The following is a 23,993-nucleotide window of genomic DNA, read 5'->3' as shown; positions in this document are numbered from 1 at the left end:
TAAAGTCCAAGGGCCCGATTCACAGAACTAACTTAAGACAAAATCCTAAACTTACCACCGTTTTGTTATTCACAGAAAGCACTTACTCATTTCGGTATTCACAGAAGTTAGGAGTCCTAACTTTAGGACTCCTAAATGCCTTCTGTGAATACCGAAAGTCTTAAAATTAGGATTTTTTTCAGTTTAGTAGTAGTAAAGTTAGGACTCCTAACTTTAGGACTCCTAATTGCCTTCTGTGAATACCGAAAGTCCTAAATTTAGGATTTTTCTCAGTTTAGGAGTAGTAAATTTAGGATTACATTTATACTTATACCTTTGTGAATTGGGTTCATTATGTTTGCAAACATTTCCAGTCACTATTAAAAAAACAAAATTATATAAGGGATTAAAATTTCACCAAGGACAGTGGAATCAGTTTCAAGACTCTTGAGTGCAATTGCTGCACCCTAAAGCATTTAATGCTGCCACCAGCCATGGCCTGTGCACGGCATGGGATGGTACAGTTGCAAAGACAGGAATTGTTAGTTCTTATTAATTGGGCCGTATTCACAAAGGCATGTTTGGCAAGAAGATATGTTTGCGACCAGAAATGCCTTCACTTATGATTGTCAGGAATTCGCACTATGATTCCTGAGGGGCAGAGATGACATTAGTGCAATTAATTCTCCACCTCACGCTAAGGGAAATACAGAGTTGTAAATGCCCACGCAAAAGTTTGGGATTGGATAAAATAATGCCATGATTAATTAGCCATGTAAGCCATGTAAAACTGTAAGACTGCGAACGCCTACAAATGCTTTTATATTTTTAGGATCCACAATCTCTTATCCAACTTTTTCCCATCATGGACATGGGGTTTTACTCCAGGAAAGGGCTAGGGCAGCGGTTTTTAACCCGTGGGGGTCCACTACACCTACTGAGGGGGGCTGCAACTGCTTAGAAAAATTAAATATGAGCATGTGAATAACATTTATTTAATAAAGAAGCAAGATGTAACATTGAAATATAGAAACGGTTCTGTAAATGTAAAGGACCTTGAAATTGGAGTCTAAAAATTAAGTTGGCTATCCTCAAGACTATTCGGTAGAGCAGTGCAAGTGCATCAAACAGAATATAATATGATACATGAGCGGCCTCAATTGACTCTTTTTTATTTTGCAGAATACTACTATGAGATAGTTTCGTCACTTCCTGTCGAAATGCCACTGCTGCTGATTGGAGCAAAGACCTGCAACTGCCTGTACAATCTCTCTGAATCGACAAATCAGACTGAAAAGATTAAAGAAGGGATGCTGTGTGGTGTAAGCCAGAACCTTCAAAATGGCAGTTGCCCTGTAAGTGCAGCTCAATTTGCTCCTAAACATTGAAATGTAAATAGACTCGATTGGTCCTCACAATTCCAGCCAGGTGCCCAATGTATCATTGCATTTTGCAGCAGCAAAGCCTGCAATTCTCAAAATCACTGTTTCTGTGACCACACAATGCAGGTATGCAATGGATCAAAGACATTATTGGAGTTGGAAAAGACTTTTTATTAGCAAAATGTCTCTTACGACTCGTTACAAATTACAGTTAGAAGGGAGCTTGAAAAGAGCTCCACCTCCTGTTTGCTATTCATAATTAATTGTATCAGTGGTATGTGACTGCAATTACATTGGCAAGTTGTAATGGTATCAGATTCACAAAAGGGGAGCTGTCCCTCTGGGACAGGTTCCCCTTAGTGAATCATGGTGTTTGATCACCTTTGGGGGGGAGACAGTGGTCGCAGAAACCACTGTTTCCTTCCAGATTTGCCGTCAAATGGGAAAAAACCTCCCTTATCCCTCTAAGGGACACAGGTTGGAAAAAAACGGTCCTTTAGGGCATGCTTTCATTTTGCAAACCACAATTCCTGCATTCACAGCTAATCGCAGGGGGTCATAACTATCAATCTGTTTAATTAATATTATTCTGGTAATTTCGCAGGTCAATTTTCTGCTCTATGGGAATGGACAGTGTGCGATGCTACCTGTGTGGCATTGCAAATTGCATACATTTTCACAAATCAGTTTATGTAAAATTTAATTTGCACATCCTTCTTCATGAACAGGGATCAATGCACTGGGCATCTAGAGACTTACATTTTCTGGAAGTTTTGTGTACAATTTCTGAGAGTGATGTGCTGTGCAGCATTTTGTGGTGCTGAAGAAAGTGAAGGATATGACGGATAGACAATATATAAATCCACAGATACTGTTAGAAACTGGGCTTTTTTGTAGTCCCCCCCCCACACAGTTTGTGCCCCTTTTTGGACTGTTAGAAGCTGATTTTGTACTCTGATAGTGCACTGGGACTTGCTAACCAGTGGAACCTAGGGAAAGGGTGGTAAAGGGGGCCCCAGGGCTGCAGCCAGCACTGTTTGTTCCACCCTGTGTGACCAAGTTAAAGTGTGTCAGCAGGTTTGCCATTGCAGCCCTGCACGAGCAGCCTGACTGCTGGAGTGACTCTACACACACCAGGTGCTGCAGAGCCCCACCACTGTAAGTAAGTCACTCTTAAGGTTGTCCTCCTTAGCCCAGGAGGTAGAGTGCATTACATTAGAGGTGTGGATATAACAGTAACCCTGTAATGCAAGGTTGTATTGTAACTGACCAGTGGTCCATAGAGTAACATGGGCTGGCTACAGAGAAAACTCAAGATAGCCAGCTCCATTATGGAGCGACTGAATTGTGCCATGTTTGGTGTCAAACACTGTGCTTTTTCACACCAACACGATTTATGTGTCGAGGGTGAGCTAGTTTGCACAAAGTTGCCACCCTCCTAGAATACAGTGCCCCATTGCCTTTGCAGGCTCCCCCAAGCCATTTGCCATTAAGACAAGAGTCTGCCCTCCTGCTGGTCATGGGAGCACATCCACAGGATGAGAGGCAAAGGACCCAGGCAGGAAGGAGGTCACACCTCCACCCTCCCAGTATAGCTAGTTTATACAGTCATCAAGGCAGTGAGCCTCAAAGGCTTTCACTGCCCTTGATGTGTAATTCCTTGTACCCCACTCGAGGACAAAGTCCTTCCTGCCCTGTCCAGCCTGACAAGCGCGAAAATTAGTTATTCAGGAGGCATACACCTCCAAAGGCTAACCACACCTTTAGGGTGGGTTAGGAGGTCTATTCAGCCAAGGAAGGGTTCTGTCATGCTGGATGACCCAAGGTTAGAGGACTCTGGGTAGAAAGGCGAAGTACAACCACAGGATGTTTTCACCTCAGAGGCGGATTAGCCACAGGGATCAGTAGCCCATTGGCCACTGTCCCTCATGCCATTAACACCCACTAGATTTAGATCTAAGGGGCTCCCCTGGCACCAGAACCTCAGTGCTTACTTTGAATCTGTGAAGAGACACAAAGAAGACACTTTCACCGAAAACAGGATGTTAGACTCTGCCATTGTGCGAAGATAGAACACCTAAGTGTTCTAATAGACCATATTCTGGAACGGTGTGTTGATGTGTGCCTGTGGTGAAAACTTATCAGTCGGGTGATCGACCCCGTGAATGAAATATCCATCTTGAGAGCAGCTCCCAGCAACAGGGACCGACATTGGCAATGACCCCCCTGCTGTGATTTTGTATCCTGAGGGTGTTGTTGAGCATGTGGTAAAGCATCTTTGGTGCGACCTGCCCCCCAGTGATTGACAGCTGCCAGCTACTCTGCACCCAGAGCCGCCAAGCAAAGTAGAAGAAATCCAGCTGTTGAACCCAGGTCCCAGGACCACGAAGGCCTCTACTCTGTGTGGGTAGAGTGGATCTTCATTTCCAAGAGTGTTCGTTCAAACTCGCCCTGCAAGTGACCGTGTCACTACTTCCCTACTAGATAAAACCCAACCAAGGAATCTCCTCAAGCATTCAATTAGACCAACCTATAAGATTAATCCATGCTTTACTTCAGACCACTATTTCTGAAATCTCAAACCCAGAGGAGCAGATAGAATACACCAGAAATGGGAGATGGACTAGCGCACAATGAAGGTGGCTGCCGGTGATCTTTTTCCAACCAATTGACTGCACCTCAACCGCATTATGGGAGCAGATATTGAGAAAGCAAGCCTTCCTTAATGTTGCTTGACTGCAGTTAATATCCAGCAGCAATGGAGAGCTTTTTCCCAACACCTATTCACTCGAGTGAGACCAGAGCCCCAATTTGGGCAACGTGAAGGTCAGGTTACAATATGGCTGTTGCCATGCTTTTCGTATGTTCCTTACTGTCTACTGGTTGAATCCCAATATCTTTTCAGAAAAGTGGGTCTCCCACTTACATTTTGTCCATTTATCTACCTCTCTCTGGGGTGACACTGCTTTCTAAGCTACGAATCCTTGTTTTTCAAGAGTTATGGTCAGGCAATATCCGTGGGACAAAATGGCCACCATTGATATATTTTACTTATGTTTTTACCCTGTGGCTTACACTATCTACTCGTAAATCTTTCACTCTCATGGTCTGCTAGATTGTGTTAAGGCTCTGCTGGATCTTGAAATAGTCACTTATATTGCTCATCTCATCTTCTGAACTGGTGTGCCGGAACCTGTAGGCATCAATCCCAAGGTTTATCTCATAAACTCACTGGCTTAAATTATCTGGGCTGCCCATTTGATTAACATTTCATGTTATGCTCCAAGTGTCACTTTCCAGTAGAGTCCTTACATTTGAGGTGCCCAACTTATACATATCACCATGGCCAAAACCATTGATAAAGAACTAAAAGAGTCTAAAGAAATTAAAACAAGATAGAAAAGACTTGAATCCATGCCACTGTTAACAGATTCACCTTTAAAACCCAAATCATATCAATCTACGACTATAGAAGTCATTCTCCAACAACCAACTGCCTTGCATGATCTAGCACAAAGTACGAAAATAAACATTGATTTGATGCAATCAGACATTCAGGGCTTCAGGAATGATTTCAAAGATTTGGCCAACAGGATTACAGAAGCTGAATCCTAAACAAGTAGCCTGGTAGACAACAGAAATATCTCACAAAAACTTTAAAAACAAGAAATAACTGCAGCTGAGACAGCATAAAAAAGTTATTTGTCAAAAGAAAAGGCGTGATACTTGCAGTGTTCTTCAGTTCCCAAGTTCAGATCCCGCCAAGGTGGACACAGGCCTCCATCCTTCCAGGGTCAGTAAATTTAATACCATTGTAGTGAGTAAAAGTAGCACCTGTCTTAAACAGCGCTTCAAAACGAACGAAGTGTAATATGAAGCACTATCTAACCCAAAAAGTCAGTTGCTTGCGGGACAAATTCTAACAGCCACATAGTAAGGATGTTGGCTGGACACCCTTAACTCCACGTTCCCCAAATGGTCTGTCTGGCGGGCAACAGAGCTTCATGACTGATGGTGGCAGAGATAGGGCTGGGCGACTCATCCCTTTGTGAGCTCCTCTGTCTGCCGGCCCTGGAACAGAAACACGGCTGGTATGTGTATAAAAGACTGTCAAGAAGAACAAGCATTCTGGGAGGAGGGGGAGAAGCGCGAGTGGTGCGCACGCACGCGTGGCGGCAAAAGTGAAAGCCGCTGCACGTGTAAGGGTTGCTGTAAGGCACGGACTGTAGCTGGAAGAGGCTTGCGTCCGTCACTTTATAAAAAAAAGCATTGGCTGCAATATGTGGTGGGGGAGGGGGAGAAGCGAGAGTATAATATTTTGACTACAGCGCTTCTGATTTAGCGCAAACATTAATTATTTAAATCAGGATGGTTGGTCGAAGGATGCACGCCTGCCTGCTCGATATGTTTAAACATACAACTGTGCCGCGACTTTAAACAAGCCCTCACCCAAATGAAAACAAGCCACGAAAGTGAAAGTTAAAGTGATCGGATGGAGGCAGAGGGGAAAGCAACTTAATGACCGGTGACGGAGGAGACAGATGGCGGCTGCGCGTGCATGCACACATGCACTCATGCTTCAGGCCAGCTAAACTCTGGTAGGTAGCACTTTTTTTGCCCTTTACAAAAGATCGAGCAAGCAGCGCATGCGCTGCTGTAGGCTCGACCTAAAAAACAATTCGCTTTAGAGACATCAGTTCTAGACGAGGGAGCCAGTCAGAGATGATAAAAGGCTTCCATGTGAACCAAACAGGCATGCTTCAGAAAAGAGAACAGTTTTTTACAATTCAGTGTGGCTCCCATGATTGAACACAGGGCTCCAGGGTGTTTATTTACTGAAACAACTTGAAGAAAGGTCAGCATAACAATCCTCACACACGGACATGTGGTTCTGTGCGTAGGCAAACAAATACCTATAATGAGGTGTATAAACTATATCATGTGTCCTAAGTGGATGGAGCTATTGTGCATAAGTAACCCATCATGATGACATGAAACTAAAAAGAACAGCGCTGTTTATGCAATCGAGAGGATTTAAAGACATGACAGGCTATTAAGATGGCTCGTTTAGTCCAGAACAGGAGGCCGCCTACCACCGGGGCGTGCCTGTCGAGGCACCTAATATCACAGCCTTTGAACAACTGAGGAGAAACGTCTAATCCATTCATGAGCCACAATGCAGGCTTTAGCGCCCATAGCCTGTAAACAAAGAACAAGTTAGCAGTTTGAGAGATGTGGCATAATTAACAGAACGCTCGGTAGTGCTGGCGCTGCTGCTCATGCGGCTCGGGATGAACTGGTTGATATACTTGGGCGTTGGGCAGTGTTAACTGGGCGGGGTTTGGCATTGGCACATATTTATTTAAAGAAAAGAACAGGAATGACGTGTTTGGAAAAAAAAATAGCGTCAACGGATCGCAGCAATGAAAATAACCAGCGTGTTTATCAAATAAAACCAGTTACGTCGTACTCCTGCCTGCAAGTCGTCGGTACCAGCCGTGGCGGAAGAAGCCACATAAATCACAAAGAAACCAATTCCCAATCGGGAAGGAGGTGGCACACCCGTATCAGCCAAGGAAATGTATTTAAACAAAAACGGGTTTCAGCCGCACAGGCCTTTGTCGCGTTAACAAACACTCACAGTTGAAGCCATTAAAAGCTCTAGCGTGTATGGAAAAAGATGAGATACTACAGAATCATGGTATCGTCAAATTGTTAAGAATATCGGAAAAAAATCAAAACAACATTTAGGGTGGTTCCGCATTATGCATATCACTGGCACAGTTTCACATTATCGCATCATGTTTTATCAATAAAGTTCATTGAAAATCATAGCGAATGCCTTTACTAACTGCCTCTATGGGTAGAAAGTGACATGGCGGTAACTCCTTCATAGATATGCATGAAAGACCTAGAATGAACGTGATTGAACCAGGATCGATACGATTGTAAAGACACTGCTACCTTGTAATAAGGTCGGAAAGAAACACTTTCATTTCGATTAATACAATTCGTGTGCAATTACGTAAACAGGCTACATTCATCATGATATAAAGATTAAATACCTTTTGCCTAATATGTGACCAATAAATAAAATTGGAAACTGAACTGAGAGACAAATTAATAATCCAAACATTTAGGCTGTCATGTCCTCCAATATTAAAGTTTGCGAGGCCGGGTAATCAGAAAAAGAGTAGGTGTGTGCTGGGCCATTCTTAAAAAGATATGGACACTGTTGTAATGAATTCATATATGCACAGTGCATCGCTTAAAAATGGCCAACTGGTGTGTGTCTGGGTCGATACTTTATCTGTGATATAATAACACCATGCATGGATTAAGGAAAAAGGTGTGAATAAGAAAACTATGTGAGTGAATGCATGTGTGTGGTGCTGACTATTGCCTCTGTATATTAATACAATGCGGACAGAAGCCATCCAGATGGCATCGGTAGTCTACTAATGTTGAATGTACTCCTCTATATGGTACACGTGACTGCACAATTGTACATATCTGACCAGAATCCCTATTGGGCAAGTGTCCATACTGGATTGTATAACTACTGTCAGCTATCTTACATCATAGTATGTGGGCCCACACAACACACATAAATGACAAGTCATGCGTTGTTTTTGTTTAAATACATTTCCTTGGCTGATACGAGTGTGCCGCCTCGTTCCCGATTGGGAATTGGTTTGTTTGTGATATATATATAGAGCATGTTTACAAACATAGTAATTTTAGAATAACATGCACTTTAAACATTGCTCTTAAACGTGCTGAGTTGCATGCCCAAATTATGCAGTTGTAACTGAAAAATGTTTAGTGTTTCTCTCTCTAAATCTGAATGCACAAAGGTGATGCACTTGTACTTTGGTTGCCAGATACAAAACATTGTTAATAGCGTCTTACAAATTTAATCAAAAGTCCACTTAGTTTTAAAGTAGACGTGAACACAATTGTGAATTGATGTCTGTCAATTACCTGAAAAGTAAAACAAGATTTTCCCTTTTCGGTTATCTTGACAGTGTGGCAGACCTGTGTTGCCATTTTGATGTTTTATCAATGCGTGTAATAAAATTCCAATTTGAAAAGAGCGAAGGAGAGAAAAGTCGTCGCCAAAAGAAGCTTTTAGGGGCGGGAATGCGGATACCTTTGAAGCACGGCCTCGCGGCCGTGAACAGGGATGTAATTAGGGGGGAAGATGGGGGGGAAGAAAAGTGGAGAAGTGAGGCCGAGCAACAGATGGCTTTGAAGTGGACGCGCTCGAGGCAGGCGGATGGAAAGCGCGTGCAGCAGGGGGCGGAGCAGATCCCTTTGAAGTGTTGCATCAGGAAAGCTAAACCAGCAGGCTGATGCGCGTTCACGATCACATGCACTTGTGGAAATCCGCCGGCTGGTTTAGCTTTCCTGATGCAACACTAAAATTCTCCCCTATCCATTCCTGGGAATTTTTGTTTGCCGGAGGGCATTGAGGATGCAGCCAACTCTTGTGTAGAATTTCTTGAATCGTGTATATCTCACACTGTGAACATTTCCTTCTCTAAAGACTTTGAAATTGAGAGGGCCCACAGGATTCCTCCAGGCAAACACGCACCGGACTCTTCTAGAAGTAAAAAGCACCCGATGACGATGATCTTTAAACCCTAAGATATCAGCATATGGAGGCATTTCAGAAATATATGAAAAGGCACCAATCTATCTCTTTTTTCATATGTTGCTGTGCTGATTCAGTCTTACCTATCTCTTCCTTCGAAACAGAGAGCTATGACTATGACAAAGTAGTTTTGTTACTGCCCTTTAACCCCTTCTACGCTCTTGACGAGCTCAGCTCATCATGGGCGTAACCTGCGCTACGCGGATGACGAGCTGACCTTGTCACGTAACGCGGGATTTTCAAAATCGCAGCGCGCAGCGGGAAAACCGCTAGCGCGCATGCGGTTAAAAGATCCATTAGAATTTTTCAACTGTTCTCATAGACTCTATTGTCATCCATTCTCACAGAATTAATATAGCTTTTATATTTTAAAGGCCACCTTGCTGTGCTCACATTTCCACTGTTTCTAGTACTTAAGAGTGGGTTATTGATCTTTAGTTCTCCTTTGGGACGGGTGTGTGGGATTTGTTTTCTTCTTGTGGGTTACTTTTTCTTTAAACCCTCACTTTTTCTTCCCTCATCTATTCGGACTTTCCCTATGATCTGGATGTTGGTATTGTCAAGCCATATATATGCTGATGTCTTTACAGGACAAAGTTGTTATACTTTCCGAATCGTTTTGTCTTATAGATACCATTCACATATGCCATCTGTCTACTTTACACAAATAGACATGGAGATTTGAGGAGATAGTACTTTCAATTTGCTATACTTCTCTCTTATCTATGAAGTTATGTGTGCCATCAACTTACACCCACTTAAAATACTTTTTCTTAATACCAAGGGTCTCAACCACCCAATTAAAAGAAGGAACATCGCTAATTATTGTCATAAACTTAAGGGTGACATTATACTCTTACAAGAAACTAAACTGTCCCTTGCTGAGTCTCTTAAACTTAAATACCATTGGGTACATGATTGCTTTGACTCTTCAGCGCACCTCAAGAAAAAACAGGATTATAACTTAATATGAAGGCATCTAACATCTCAGCCACCTTCCAGCAAAGCGATAATGAGGGCAGATGGATAATAATTCAGGCTAAGAAACGGGCTATTGCATTTTATATTGTTAATTAAGACAAAGGTCCTACATTTTAGTAAAGAAACATCTTTTTGAAATTTCACGTGGTGGCCCCAGGAACTGGGCTCACTCCCTCCTCCAGTCCCTGATGTCACGCATTTGGGGGTCAGTTTTGACAGTAAGCTTACATTTGTAGATCAAATAAATCAAACTACATCTTTTTTTTTTCTTTAAGAACAAAAAAAAAGATCCTTCTGTTCATCCCTTTTGATTTACAGAAATCAGTAATAACTACTTTAGTCCTTTCCAAGGTTGATTACTGTAATGCCCTCTCTATGGACTTACAAAAAAGGAACATGGACAAATTGCAAACACTTAAAAATGTAGCAACCGTCTTCTGATTAAAATTCCTAACTACACATCAGACTTCCAAACCATCTAGCTTCTTTACTGGCTTCCAGTTAGGAAAAGAGTAGCTTTCAAAGTTCTTTGTTTGGCACATAAAACACTTCATGATTCAGGCCCACATCTACTTGAGAAAGTTATCCACTGGTATAAACCCAGGAGTTCACTCCTTTCTAGCTCTTACATACCAATGGCGAGAACTAAAATTAGGAAAGCATCTTGAGGAGGAAAAAGTCTTTCTGATGCCACCATTAAACTCTGGAATGTGTAATTGATGTATCTCAAAGCTCTACCAAACATTCCAAATTTCAGGAAACAACTTAAAACATGGTTTTTTCATATAGCCTGAATCTTTAGTACCATCTTTTACTCTTCTATGCATCTTCTTTCTCCTTCCAGAATATATGACCGCCAGCGCCAAGACGCCCTTGGGCAATAAAGCACTTATAAACTGTCAATATATATATCAATATTTACACTCCAACCGTTGATGACCCTAGGTTCTGGTTCTTTCTTAAAAGAACTATCACAGAACTCCTTCAACGTAATGGTATAATTTTAGGTGGTGATTTCAACCTCCTCTATATTGATGGAGTACTGGACCGGTTATCTCACGTAAACTTTGATCCAGTCACTCACATTATTAACTCCTAAATATCTGTACATCACACAATCTTACTGATGTTTGGTGAATACATAACCCTACTGGTAGTGAATATAACTTCTATTCCGATCCTCATGACTCCTTTTCTAGGATTTACTATTTTCTAGTTGATGATAGACTTCTTCAATTCTCAGTCTTCCCTCAAATAGAATCGATTGCTATCTCAGATCATGGGTGTGTCTCCTTTGAGATACAGGTTGGGGCACCCAAACCAATGTCAAACAATGGAAAATGAAGGACTTACTCATAAAAGATGAATTCCGCCATACAGGCCAGTGGTGGTTTCTCACCAAGGGTGCCAGGGCTCCGCCCCTGTTACATGGAACAAAAGTGCTCACTGCTCAAATTCTACTAATTAATAAAAAAATACCCGGTATGTCTTCTTTTCTAAATATAATCATTAGTGAACACGGCAATGTCTGCCCCAGCAGCTCCACTCACCGTATTGCCGCCGTGACAGTGGGCGTAGTCGAGTCAGTATGTCATGTAAAATGACTGATGCTCCTTGCAGTGTTTGCCGGCTGAGAACCCTCACAGCCTTGAAGGCTGTGATGTCATCAGCTCGGCAAAGACCTAGCTTCAGGGCCTAGTCTCCACCCCCTGATGGCGTGGAGGCAAAGTTAGGCCCTGGCGTTTTTACCCCAAGCCCGGGATCTCTAACCCTCCACGTCAATCAGGGAGTGGAGACTGCCACCCAGCCCTTTCCCAACTCATTACAGGGCGTGGTGGGACCCACCCTGTGATAAGTTGGGAAAGGGGTGTGGCAGGTGGGAAGCAGAGGATTCAAGTCTGCACAGGCTCAACCTCATACTGCTTCCCGCGTGGCGCGTGTCTGCATTCTGTGGTGGAACGTACTGGAAGAAGGAAGCCATTACTGCGTCATCAACTCCAGCTGGAGCTAGACGGACATGGACAGACTGCAGAGATGAGTCGATTCTCACTCGAGTCCCAAGATAGTCCAGCTAGTCAGGAGTCTGCACTGCAGTTCACCAGGCAGCCCAGGTTATGTCCAGGCGGGCATTAATTCAAAGACATTTTCGATCACTGGACCCCTGAAACAAAATGCAGTTTCTGGCCCTCAGAAATTCCACAGGGATATCTGTAACGTCATGAATGGGGGGAGCGGCATGGGGAGGGACACCAGACCTCAATATACTGCAGTGCAAGGTACAGATGTCAGGCACCTGGGCAATACGTCATCTCTTCTGTGACAGCCCCAGCAAGAGTGATAGATGCAGCAGTGGGTTAAAGGCTACGGCGCGTGGGCAGCTGCAGGTGAAAGCACAAACAATGGAAACGAAGATCAGTCTGGGATTGCGTTAATTTATTAATCATGGGCTAAAAATGGACTGACGTGCGAAGGGTTACAATAGCAGACAGAAGAGCGAAAAATTAACACACTGAAATATTTGATTCATTCAGTATGCCCTTGCTTACTGTGTGAGATTGCTTTACATGTTTTTTTTATCTGCATTGGCCTTGAAATTCTGTAAAGTTCAGGTTAAATTTGCGTGATAGAATTGCTTGAGTGGACTGGTGTTTTAATCGTGCCCAAATGCAATGGTTCCAAATTTGTAAAAATTCACAATTTTCGAAACTTACACCTTACTGAACCCTGGAGTCTACTGTACACTGTTGTCTGCTAACTTTCTTTTAAGGCCAAGTAACATCACTCATGCTCTATCTGATTTCCACTTACTGTGTGCGTGTCACATGATTTTTGGACTTTATCTAGGTGGGAGATTCTTTTAAAGCTCATTGTATCACATATGTTTTGCTTTATTGGGTGCAACATCATTTTTCATAATGTTCTGCAATATTTCTGGCTTCCATTTCATATTACCCAATTTAACACCCAGGTATTCAATGTTCAGATGTAAAAGTTGTGAATAAATAAGTTCTGCACAGTGCAATAGTGGGCACTAACCCTCTTCTATCCCTGATCTCTGGAGACCTGTCGGAGCTGCTGGAATGATTGACGATAGGACACAATATCCCCCACATTGGTATACTCTGGCCAAGAACAATCTTCTCTGCTTCTCACATGCAGTGCAGGGCCTCTGCTAACAGGGGACTTCTCAGCACTTCAGGCGCTGATTCTCACAGAGCCACTGCCATTACAAGCCATATCTCTGCTATCTCCCTCAGAGTGAAGACCATGGCCTTTAGCGCTGGAGGAGGAAGAAACAAGAGGGAGTTAGGGGAAGGTGCCAGGATGGTAGGTATTAAATGTTTTTAAATAGTTAGGGAGAACTGGAGGAGTGTCTTAAAGACATACAGAACGTGTAAACTTCCAGATGCCAGCTTAGTCATGCACAAATCCTCGATTGGTAGTGCCAGGAATGAGACTGCCGCCACGGTTCATAAGCCACTATTGTTATTTTTGTACCAATATGAATAGTTTCATTATTATTTCCTTTTTCACTTTCTCTATGGTGGAAAGTGTTATGGTACATTGAAAAGGGATTATTTATCCATCCTCCAGCCTGCCGTCTCCCCTGTGTCCCTCCAGGCCCCCTTAGGTCCTCTCCAAGCAGTCTGGGGACTCTGTGGATGAAGGCATCAAGTCCAGGGTCCTGTGCTTATATGTGTAATCACGGGTTCAAATTGAGACACATCTACTCAGCCTTTCATCTGCCTGAGGACAATAAAATGAGCGCTGTACTGTAAACGGAAATATCTGGTTTAACCACCAGGAAACGGTTTTGATGGTGAGTGTGTGCTTTCAGATTAGGTGTGATGTTGTGTAGCTGGTTTTGACTGACATGCACCTTTTCCAGGATGAATAAAGCCAGCCCTGACTTTCAGCAGGTGGGCCATTTCAGAGAAGTTTTTGGCAAGACCTTCAGCAGAGTGTAACACAAGAAGGACATTAAGCAGGTCTCGGTGCAGAGCGGCCTAGCTGTTACACCGAAACCAGAACTAGCATTGGGGTTGGTCTAACAGCTATGACATATTTTCCTTCCGTGGTGTTCTGAGAGCTCAATGGTGTGCATGTATTTGAAACAGTCCTTTATTATGCCTTGGGATTGTATGTGGGTTTGAGAGAACAGTGTGGACTGTTTAAAAATGTGCGTTTCATTTCTGGTGGAAAGTCAATTTGTTTTTTAAGACAGTTGAAAAATATTTGCGTTTGGTGTCTCCGTCTGTAAATCAGAAAGACCATATAGATAAAGGTTAATGAACCTATTGCTATGTTTTAAGCTAACCTTTGGGTCTTTTCAGTAGGCTTACTTTCCATTCCCTTTTTATAGATCAAGTCAAATTTTTTTATTACAATTTCTTTCCACATTTTTCATTTGACTGCATATCCTGCATTCCGTTTTTTTCATACGTGACCTATCAGAGTCCTAATTTCTTTAGGAAATATCCTTTGATTTGGTTCATTTGTGGTTTTATATTAGGAGGTTGTGTTGGGGGAATATTTATAGCTTGGGTATGTGGTCCATCACCTGACATCTGCCACAGGAGAATCCTGTCAAGAAAATAAAAATGACACATCAAAATGTTAGCTCCCATGACTATTAGAAAATGGCATCCAGGAAGCAAACTATATCTTGCACAACACTCTGTGTCCTCGCTTGAAATCCACACATGAAGCAGTTTCATTTAGCAGACCACCTTGTAACATCACTGATTTTCCTCTTAAAATTGAGCCCTTTTCAAATTTTCGACTCCTGGTAAAACCTACTCTAGTCTTAACTCATTCAACAGACAAATGCAAAACTACTAAGGCATTGTTTGTAGAAAAGATAAACATCATAACCAAATTAACAGCACTAAACAAACCACCACCTTCCAACATTCTATAATCCGTTTCCAAGGAAGTACTGACACCGCTTCTCAACATACTAGGCACCTCTTTCACACCCGCTGTCTCCCAAACTCTCATTCTAATGCAAGGGTTAAGTTTGAGCAGGCGGGGTAAGCATGCTATGATTAAGTGACTTCTGTTTCTGTATGACCGAATGTGATCTGTCACACTTAAATTAATCTGCAGTCCCGTATGTCTCATCGGCAGAGCTGTGCCACAGAAATACAACTGATATGCTGTCTGCAAGAGAGATAAGTAGAGGCTCAATTATATATATTTTTTTTGTGTGAGTCAGGCTAGGCTGACTAGGATGGGATGTTTGTTTTTAAGCATCTACATAATTACATGCACTTTACTCTTCACAGTCAAAAAGGAGGTGAGCGTTGGTCTAGACTAATTATTAATCAGTTTAGGCCAATCCTCACCTCGTTTTTGACTGTGAAGAGTAAATTGCATGTGTTCTCAAATTTGCTTGAAAATGCACCATTTACTCACTCATTTTTCAAAAATTTCTCGCGGGGGGGGGGAACCCTCCGGACCCTCCTTAGGTTGTTTGGGCTTGTTCGCTCGCCGCGGTGGGCTCCACCACTAATTTTACACCTCACCACTTTCATATTTCACCAGCCGCCACTGATCCAGACTAACATTACACACTTAATAAACAAAAATAAAACAAATAAGATTCCTCCTGAACTATTTTGTGAGTCACTGAAGGCCACAATATGTCGAAGCATGATTAATCTTATGTGGGGTAAAAACAAGATAATTTACTTTTGAACTAATTTGAGGCTAAAATGAAATCACTATAATGTAATCTAAACCACTCTAAGGGCTCCATGGCTCTACCTGAATTAAAAGCTCTTAAGTGTGAATATAACAAAATACTGAGAAGCAAAGTTCATAAGTGGGTTGACATGAATAAAAAATTCAAATTCAAAATAGAAATGACAGGCTCCTTGGTAACTACCTGAAATTCGGATGAAATAAGCATGTCATTCGATCAATTAAAACCTCAAAAAGGGCGTGGCCATCACCACATTGTCGGATTAATTTGAATTCCTTTAGAAATTTCTATAAGGATTTATATACCCACATCAATATGATTGATGATACAGCTTTTGGACAAAATCTTGAGTTGTAAATTAAGAGAGACACAAAGATTGGGGAAAAAATTTGTCACACAAAAACACTGTGATGCAAAAATATTGTTATCTCATAGAGACCTTTAGCTGCAGATTCCCTGTTTTAGGATTATCCCCAGGTGTCATACTGGATCTGGGAATTTTAGCGATCAATACCCCTGCGTGCCGGTAGGTGGGGTTGTTTGGCTCTGCGTGGCATGACTTGCGTGGTGTTAATATAGGCTCCACCCCATCACATTGATGTTGGTTCCTTTCCTTCCATGCGGGTCAGCACAGATTCGGAAAAGAGCTACTCTCGTTTCCTCTTTGATGGACATTTTTGACCTTTTGTCAAATGCTTTTTGAGACATTGTCTCCTGGTGTTGAAGGATGTCCGCACAGTAGACTAATTTGCAGTTCTATAGAGCCTATCACAAGCAGATGTTGGTGATGGATCAACACCTCTACTGCCTGGGGGCTTTTTGCCTCATTGCTGTTGGTACAGGACGGGTAGGATTAAAGGGAGCATGTCTCCTTGACGAATGTGTGACTACAGGAGATGACCCCCCAACAACAGATCATGAGGCAAAACGCCCCCAGACACTAGGTATAATATTCAGGTGTTTACCTTCAGAGAGGTAGGTCACTTCTGCTTTTATTAAACAAACTTCATACCCTCACTTTAAACAAGGTTAGGGTCCAAATCATTAACCCTGATTAATGTCAGGGAACATTTAAGCTTTTAAAAGGGCATAAACATGTCGGTTGAATCCAGGGGTATGCAAGGATCATAGCATTATATACATACCCTGCCATTACCTTTTGGTACTTTTTAACTATATCCAGGGTACCACCTTAATAAAAGAATATTTTTGCTGTATATCCTGAGGTATTTTTAGTCAAACAACTGGACCCAAGTTATCCTGAAAAAAGGAATGACATCTGAGAACTCCCTCGGGATAGCAGAGGATGAGCCCACCCTGGTAGTACCATCTTCCCATGGTAGGATGAGGTGGCCTATGATGCAGCATGTCCCACTACAAGAGAGAGACCATCTCATCTAATTCTTGGAATTGTTAGGTTTAGTAGGAGGCACGCCAGCATATTCCAAACAAGATAATTAGAGAAGCTAATGGTATTTCCCCAGGCGCTCTTATCATACGGACACCATGTCAACTGTTGAGTTTTATACCCTTCTCAAAGACTTCCTTTCATCAGGGCTGTTCTGGACACAGTACACTTTTGGGCTTATCCTGCCAAACAGCAAGTTCAAGATATTCAGGCTATGATTTCTTTTCTGTTTACATTTCTTTATTGATTTTCTTGTTAAATAATGGGTGTCATACATGCACTTACATCAGTCATATGTAAGCTTCAAGACTCGGATAGTACAACGTATAATTGGTAAAGCAACATTGTCCAGGTTGACTCCTTATACGCCCCCCTTTCTCAAGTCTTGTTTTTTATTTGTAACTTTTCTCAGCAGGGCTCTGCATTGGGCACCTTGAAGGGCTACTTAACTGCCTTCTGCCTTTTTCTGCGGCTACCACATCAACCTTCCCTCTTCAAGTCCCCTACTGTGAATAGGCTCCTTAAAGGCCTCCAGCATGTTTCCACCAACTCCAGTCTTAATACCTCAATGGAACCCTCATTTTGATCTTCCTTTTCTGATGTGTTTTCCCTTTGAACCACTTCATATCTGTCATCTTAGACTCTTCACCATCAAGACAACCTTTCTGATGGAAATTACATCTGCCTAGCGGGTCACTGAACTGCAAGCGCTGACAAAGCTGACGTAAGCGCACTGGTGTGGCGTCTACATAGGCACTGCGCACATCATTTCCTATGCGGACGATGATGACGGAGAGCCAAATGACCACCTACTGGTGTGCAGGGCTACTGGCAACATAAGATTTCCAGATGCAGACTGACACCTGGGGATAATTCTATGGTAAGGAATCTGCAGCTACAGAGTCTCTACCTGATGAGGCATTACGGAAGGTAAGTAACTTGTACGCCAAGAAAATAGTTTTTTTTAGGTAAGTAGTAGAATTTTTAAGAATATTGTTAGATTTAATATTGTTTTCAATAATATGTTTGTAAAAATATTGGTTTTAATTATTTGAATGTCTTTTAGCTCATATGTTAATTGTACGTGTTACTCTTCTTTGTGTCCTTAGTATACATTTTTGGAAATAATTGGTATTCATTTTTTAAATATATTTTGTAATTTTATGTGATTTAGAATTTTTAATTTAAATGTTAATAGTAATTTATAGAGTTGTGGGTTGTTAGGATTGTAGGGGGATAGGGTGGGAAATTAATTAAGCAAAAAGTAATAAATAGTTAATCATTTTTTATTAATTTCTGATTGCTAATAATGATGTAATACTGATTCATTTTAGTTATATTTTAGGTGCAGGTTGCCCGGTTTGTAGGGGTATAAGGTGGGAAGTTAATAAAGTAATAATTAAGTTACAACTAATTCATATTTTATTAATATTTTAATTGATTATAATTATGTAAATTGTGTAATAATTATATATTTCTGTGAGGTTTTAGGTGCAGGTTGCTGGGTTTGTAGTAGAATGGTGTGGGAAGTCAATTAAGTAATAATTAATTAACAACTAATTGCTCAATGTTAATTAATTATTAAATTTATTTTAAATGTCAGACATGGAATAGTTTTTTTTCCATTATTTATTATTATATATTTTCCTTTTTAACCAAAGGTCAGGTTTTGGTATTATCCAGTATTGAGGTATCTTTCATAGATTCACATTCTTGAATCATTCCCCATCGTTGAAGTGTCAGTCCCATGGTACTATAACAAAGAAGTATATAATAAATATGAATAGGCTAATCGGGTAATAAGGCCTGAAATTGTATAGCCTATCTATCTCCTTTTTAAAAAGGAACCAAACTTTAACTATGACCAATCAGATCGTAGCACCTTCTAGAAAACTGCCAAGAGAGAATGAGTTCCTCAGATTTTCACCACACGTCGTGTGTGAAGGGAGTCTCCCTGAGCTTTGCTCAGTTTTCTTCTTCAAATATCTACAGCCTTGGATCTGTGATTCCTGCAACCATGTCTGATGAAAAGGCCTTTTTGGTCCCTGCAACACCTGTGGAAAGAAAAGGGTTCATGTAGATGACCCACATAAGGAATGCATATACTGCCTCCATCCCACAACATGAGGTAAAACAGTGTAAAATCCGTCACACTTTTTCTTCTAAGACATTGAGGGTTAGAGAGGTGAGGCTACTTTTGTGGCTTCAAAATACAAAATCATGTAATACTTCTTCAGATGAGGACAGCAAAGCTTCTTTTAAATCTCACAAGAGAGCCAGATCCCATGAGGACACATTTGGAGAGCCCAGAAAGCTTTTGATATCTTCTAGATCTAAGGACTCTCATAAAAGAGAGACGCATCCAAAATTCTCCTTAGAGCCAGCTCTAGCTGTACCATCTACAATTTTTGATAAGGAGGAAGTATGCCCTAATGCCTCATCTTCACATAGAGGGAAGGAAAAACCCTCTCACAATTCCCTGTCGACGATTCCATCTCCATTGACAACGCAAGCACCGACGGCGAAGACCAGCATTTCTAACTCGTCGTCAAGACCGTCAAGGGCAACAACATAGACTACCTTCTCCGTCGGCACTCCTATCTCATCAACGGCAATTCAGCCATCTACAAAGACCCTGTCAACGCCACCGCCGACAATACCACCGTCGACAAAGCCTATAACCCCGGCGACCCCATCGATGATGATACTTCTGTCGACGGCGGTCCCATCTTCAACAGACCCGTTAACGAAGGACCCATCAACGCCGGCACCTGAAGATAACACTGTCCAGCGGAAGACAGAACCCTGGACACCATTGTCTACGAGGGTGCAGATGAAGGTGACCAAAACATTTTTATGCCGAGAAATCACTCAGAGAAGCAAGTTATCTCCCTTATCCCCAAGTGACATGCTAGATCTTCAAGAATCTGAAGATGAAACTCCATATGGCACTGCTCTTGAGCTCCATGTGAAATATCAGGAAGAGGATTAGGACTATGATGAAGTATTACCAACATTACTGCCCTGGTCCTCAGATATAATTTGAGCCTTATGGGTATTATCCTAACCCTCCTAGGCAAGATACTGCACACCTACCACAATCCTTAATCCAGGACCTGCAGGCTATGCTTTGGGACTACAGAGGGCGATTTCCTCAACCTCAGGAGGAATGTCCTGCGACACCATTAACACTGCCTTTTCCATCTCTTACTCTGATTAAATCGTCGTCCATTGACCTCATTACTTCTGAGGGAAGATTCATCCTCTTCTAATGAGGCTAGAGAAGAGGGCAAAATCCATGACCCTTCATTACCAGCTAATGTGTGGGATGATTATATAATCTCTATACCATCTATACATCCACATCACCCTGCTGACTCTTCTCCAGAGGACATTGGAGGATTTCACAATCTGATGGAAAGAGCGACTGCTAGATTCTACCTCCCCATGGCTGTAAAGCAGTCTGACTGCTTCCTATATGATATTAAAGAACAGACAAGTAAATCAATCTGCTACATACCCATTATTGACTATATTTGACAGGAAGGGATAAAAGTCATAAAAAATCTAGCTACAGTGGCTACTGTCCTGCTTCGAATTAAAAAGAAATACAGAACCCCAGAACATTCCCCTGCATGCTTAACAGGGCACTCCAAACCTGATTCTGTCATATCCCAGGCTACGCAGAGAAGGTCTAAAAATCCATCGACGCCAATTGCTGTTCCACCTAACAAGGATGGGTTCCAGTTAGATGCTATTGGCGAACACTTGTCCTCCATGTCTGCCATCACAGTTTGGACTGCCAAAGTCTTAGCAATTCTGGGCTGCTATGATGCAGATGTGGTCCGATATGGTTTCTATGTTGAACCTCATGCCAGAGGCAGCCAAAAGGAAGCCAGAAAGATATTACAAGAAGGGGAGTGGGCAGCATCTGAAGTGATTGACTGCACAATGGATATAGCTACAAGAGGCTTTAGGCAACTAGCCAGCGCGGCTGTCGTATGACGGAAAGGATGGCTTAAGGTGACATTATTCAAACTGGAGGTTCAAACCAAAATCTTAGATATGTCATAAGATGGACAGTCGTTATTTGGAAAACATATAGATGAGGCTTTGCTGGCCATCAAAACCAACACTGACACCGCCAAATCGCTTTGCACCATACAATATCAAAATGTGCCCTTTCAAGGTGCTCAAGTCGAGGCTTTTCAAATTATAAAGGTGGAGACCAACACACCCAACAGTACCAGACCTATCAATCTTAGTACAGACAGGGTTATCAACAGTCCTCATATTGACAGTCATCAACCGTGGGTTTCTCCATCAGGGCTCCCACAGGAGACCTCCTTTTCAAAGCTGAGACACAGGTCACAATCAGTGACCTCATTCAGGTACCAGCTATTACCCTTTCAGGTCCAATCCACATCCATCAGTGGAAGGACATAACATCGGACAAGAGGGTGTTGGACTTAGTTACCTATGCCACACCCTAAAATTTACAGAACGACCATTAAACACCCCCCTCAGGGAGTGCACCCCCCTCGTCTTCACTTATTAACAAAGGAGGCCCACAAAATGCCCTCCAAAGGAGCAATAGAGAAAGTTCCTGTAACTCGAAAGGGGAAATGATTCTACTCCTGTTTCTTCCTCATGTGCAAAAAGTCAGGTGAGTTGAGACCTATATTAGATCTCAGGAAACTCAACACATTTCTCAGAAACAAACCTTCAGAATGGTTACAATTTCAGATATCTTGCATCGTCTCAACAGCGGAGATTTCATGATGTCTCGCGATTTGGAAGACGCCACACAGATATTTAATAAATGCCTCACTCCAGTGGCAGCCACTCTGAGAAAGGAAGGTCATCAGGAATTCCCCTACCTATACAACTGGCTGCTGAAGGCCCCAACTGCACAGACAGTGTCAGCATCTACCAAAGCACTTTTTCACAAACTAGGCCTTATTGTAAGCCAGAGCAAATCTTTTCTACACACTAATGTTCCTTAGAGTCAACCTAGACACAGTCAAGAACAAGGCCTTCCTGTCCCAAGAGCGGGAGGACCTTGTGGCCGACGTGGAATAGGACATCTCAAAAAGACATTACGGTTCAGTGAGGATGTACACATGGCTCCTAGGTATGCTCTCTTCAACTATCAACCTAGTTCCTTTTGCTCACCGCAAAATTAGACCATTACAGGAGAAAAGTCAACTGTAATGGGTGAAAACAAAGGGGTCCTTCGAAGACCTGATCTCTGTCACCCAGAGCATATGAGTAGCATTGAAGTGGTGGTATCACAGACCGGTTTTATGATAGAACCACAAATTCCCTAACCCCGCATGCCTAAAAAACGCGGTCTTTATAACGACCGCATCCTAACCATGCATTCCATTATCACGCATGCCTTTACCACATATTTTCGTGGTAAAGGCATGAATGGTAAATGGTTATGTGTAACTAAGGTCCCCATCTCCCTCCCCACCGCCCTAAGGTACAAACTTCCCCCACCCGAGCACCAAATACCCCTCCTATCACCAACACTATTCACTTCCCCTGCCATGATGCCTAAAACCCTGTCCCTTAATCCTGTCCCTTAACCTGACCCAGCCCAGCCCTGATCCAGCCGTAAAAAACTGCCCGCCCTCTCCTAAGCCCTAAAAACTACCCGACTACCCATTCCCCTGCCCTGCCCTGAGGCCTAATACCCTAGCCCCTAATTTTAAAAACTGCCCCAAAACTCCACCAGTCACAAGAACTACTCCAACCCTGCCCTAAAAGTTACCCCTGACCACACTGCCCTGAAAACTAGCCCCACCCCAGCCCTGAAAACTAGCCCCAAACACCCCCAAACCAGACAACTAACTCCAACTCCCAGCCCTGAAAACTAGACAGAACAACCCAGCCAAGAAAACTACCCCTGGCCCAACCCCCAGCCCAGAAAGCTACCCCCGATCCACCCACTGCCCAGAAAACTACCCCAAACACTTGAGGTTTATACTGCAGTGTTCCGACCGTTTACCTCACAAACTACATCTCTCAGAAGGCCTCACATTTCTACCATCCATTCCAGGTTTCATAGTCACGATGGATGCTTCTATGGACTGCTGGGTAGGACATTTACAACACCTCCAAATCCAGGGCAAATGGCCTTCACAAAAAATGAGTAACTCAAGACAATATTTCTCTCCCTGCAAGCTATCCTCCCAGTGATTGCGGGATCCTCAGTGCTGGTTTGTAAGGACAATATGACCAGCATATATTACATTAACGAGAAGGGAGGAACAAAGTCTCTGACACTCTCACAAGAAGCCCAAGAGCGTTGGCATTGGTTGACGGATCACGGGATATCCCTGAAAGCCGAGCATGTCATTGGTCTTCACAATGGACAAGGGACAGTTGCCACGAGTGGGAACTGGACCAACATCAACTGAACAGTCTTTTCATGATGGGGAGAGCCAAAGCTGAACCTCTTTGCAACGGACAGCAACAGCAAATGCCGGTTCTTTACCAGCATGTTCCCTCTCTCAGGGTCATGGGAAATGCCTTTTCGATGCAATGGTCCGGGTCCCCCTGATTCCCAGGGTCCTCACCAGGATGAGGACAGAGCGCTGTTGTCTCCTACTGATTGCAACCAGGTAGCCTAGGCAGCACTGGTTCTCTGAGCTTCTCCTTGAATTTGAATTTTAAAATATTTATAAAGCGCATGTTTACCTAGCGGTTTCTTGGCGCTAAGGATGCAAACCCGTGGTCAGGGCAGAAGGTGGGCCGCTAGTGTGGAAATGCTTGGGAAAAAAGGAAAGCTTTGAGGGCTTTTCGGAACTCAAGGTAGTGAGGGGAGGACCTGAGGACGTGAGGAAGGGAGTTCCAAAATATAGGAGCAAG

The 23,993-nt window shown here is 42.7% G+C and overlaps 1 protein-coding gene across 1 annotated transcript in view; it reads left to right on the top strand.

The window, feature by feature from the left end:
• The window catches only part of LOC144769149 (uncharacterized), a 1,798,260-nt gene that overhangs the window by 793,370 nt on the left and 980,897 nt on the right, over positions 1–23,993 (top strand). Inside the window, exon 11 of the mRNA XM_078653155.1 lies at positions 1,162–1,334. Coding sequence (XP_078509281.1) covers positions 1,162–1,334 — 173 coding nt within the window. The remainder of the gene's footprint in view (positions 1–1,161; positions 1,335–23,993) is intronic.

The sequence above is a fragment of the Lissotriton helveticus genome, chromosome 7 (genome assembly GCF_964261635.1).
Source record: "Lissotriton helveticus chromosome 7, aLisHel1.1, whole genome shotgun sequence".
NCBI classification, from domain to species: Eukaryota; Metazoa; Chordata; class Amphibia; order Caudata; family Salamandridae; genus Lissotriton; species Lissotriton helveticus.
The sequence above is the reverse complement of the archived record's forward strand: the minus strand, read 5'-3'. Positions and strand labels throughout refer to the sequence as shown.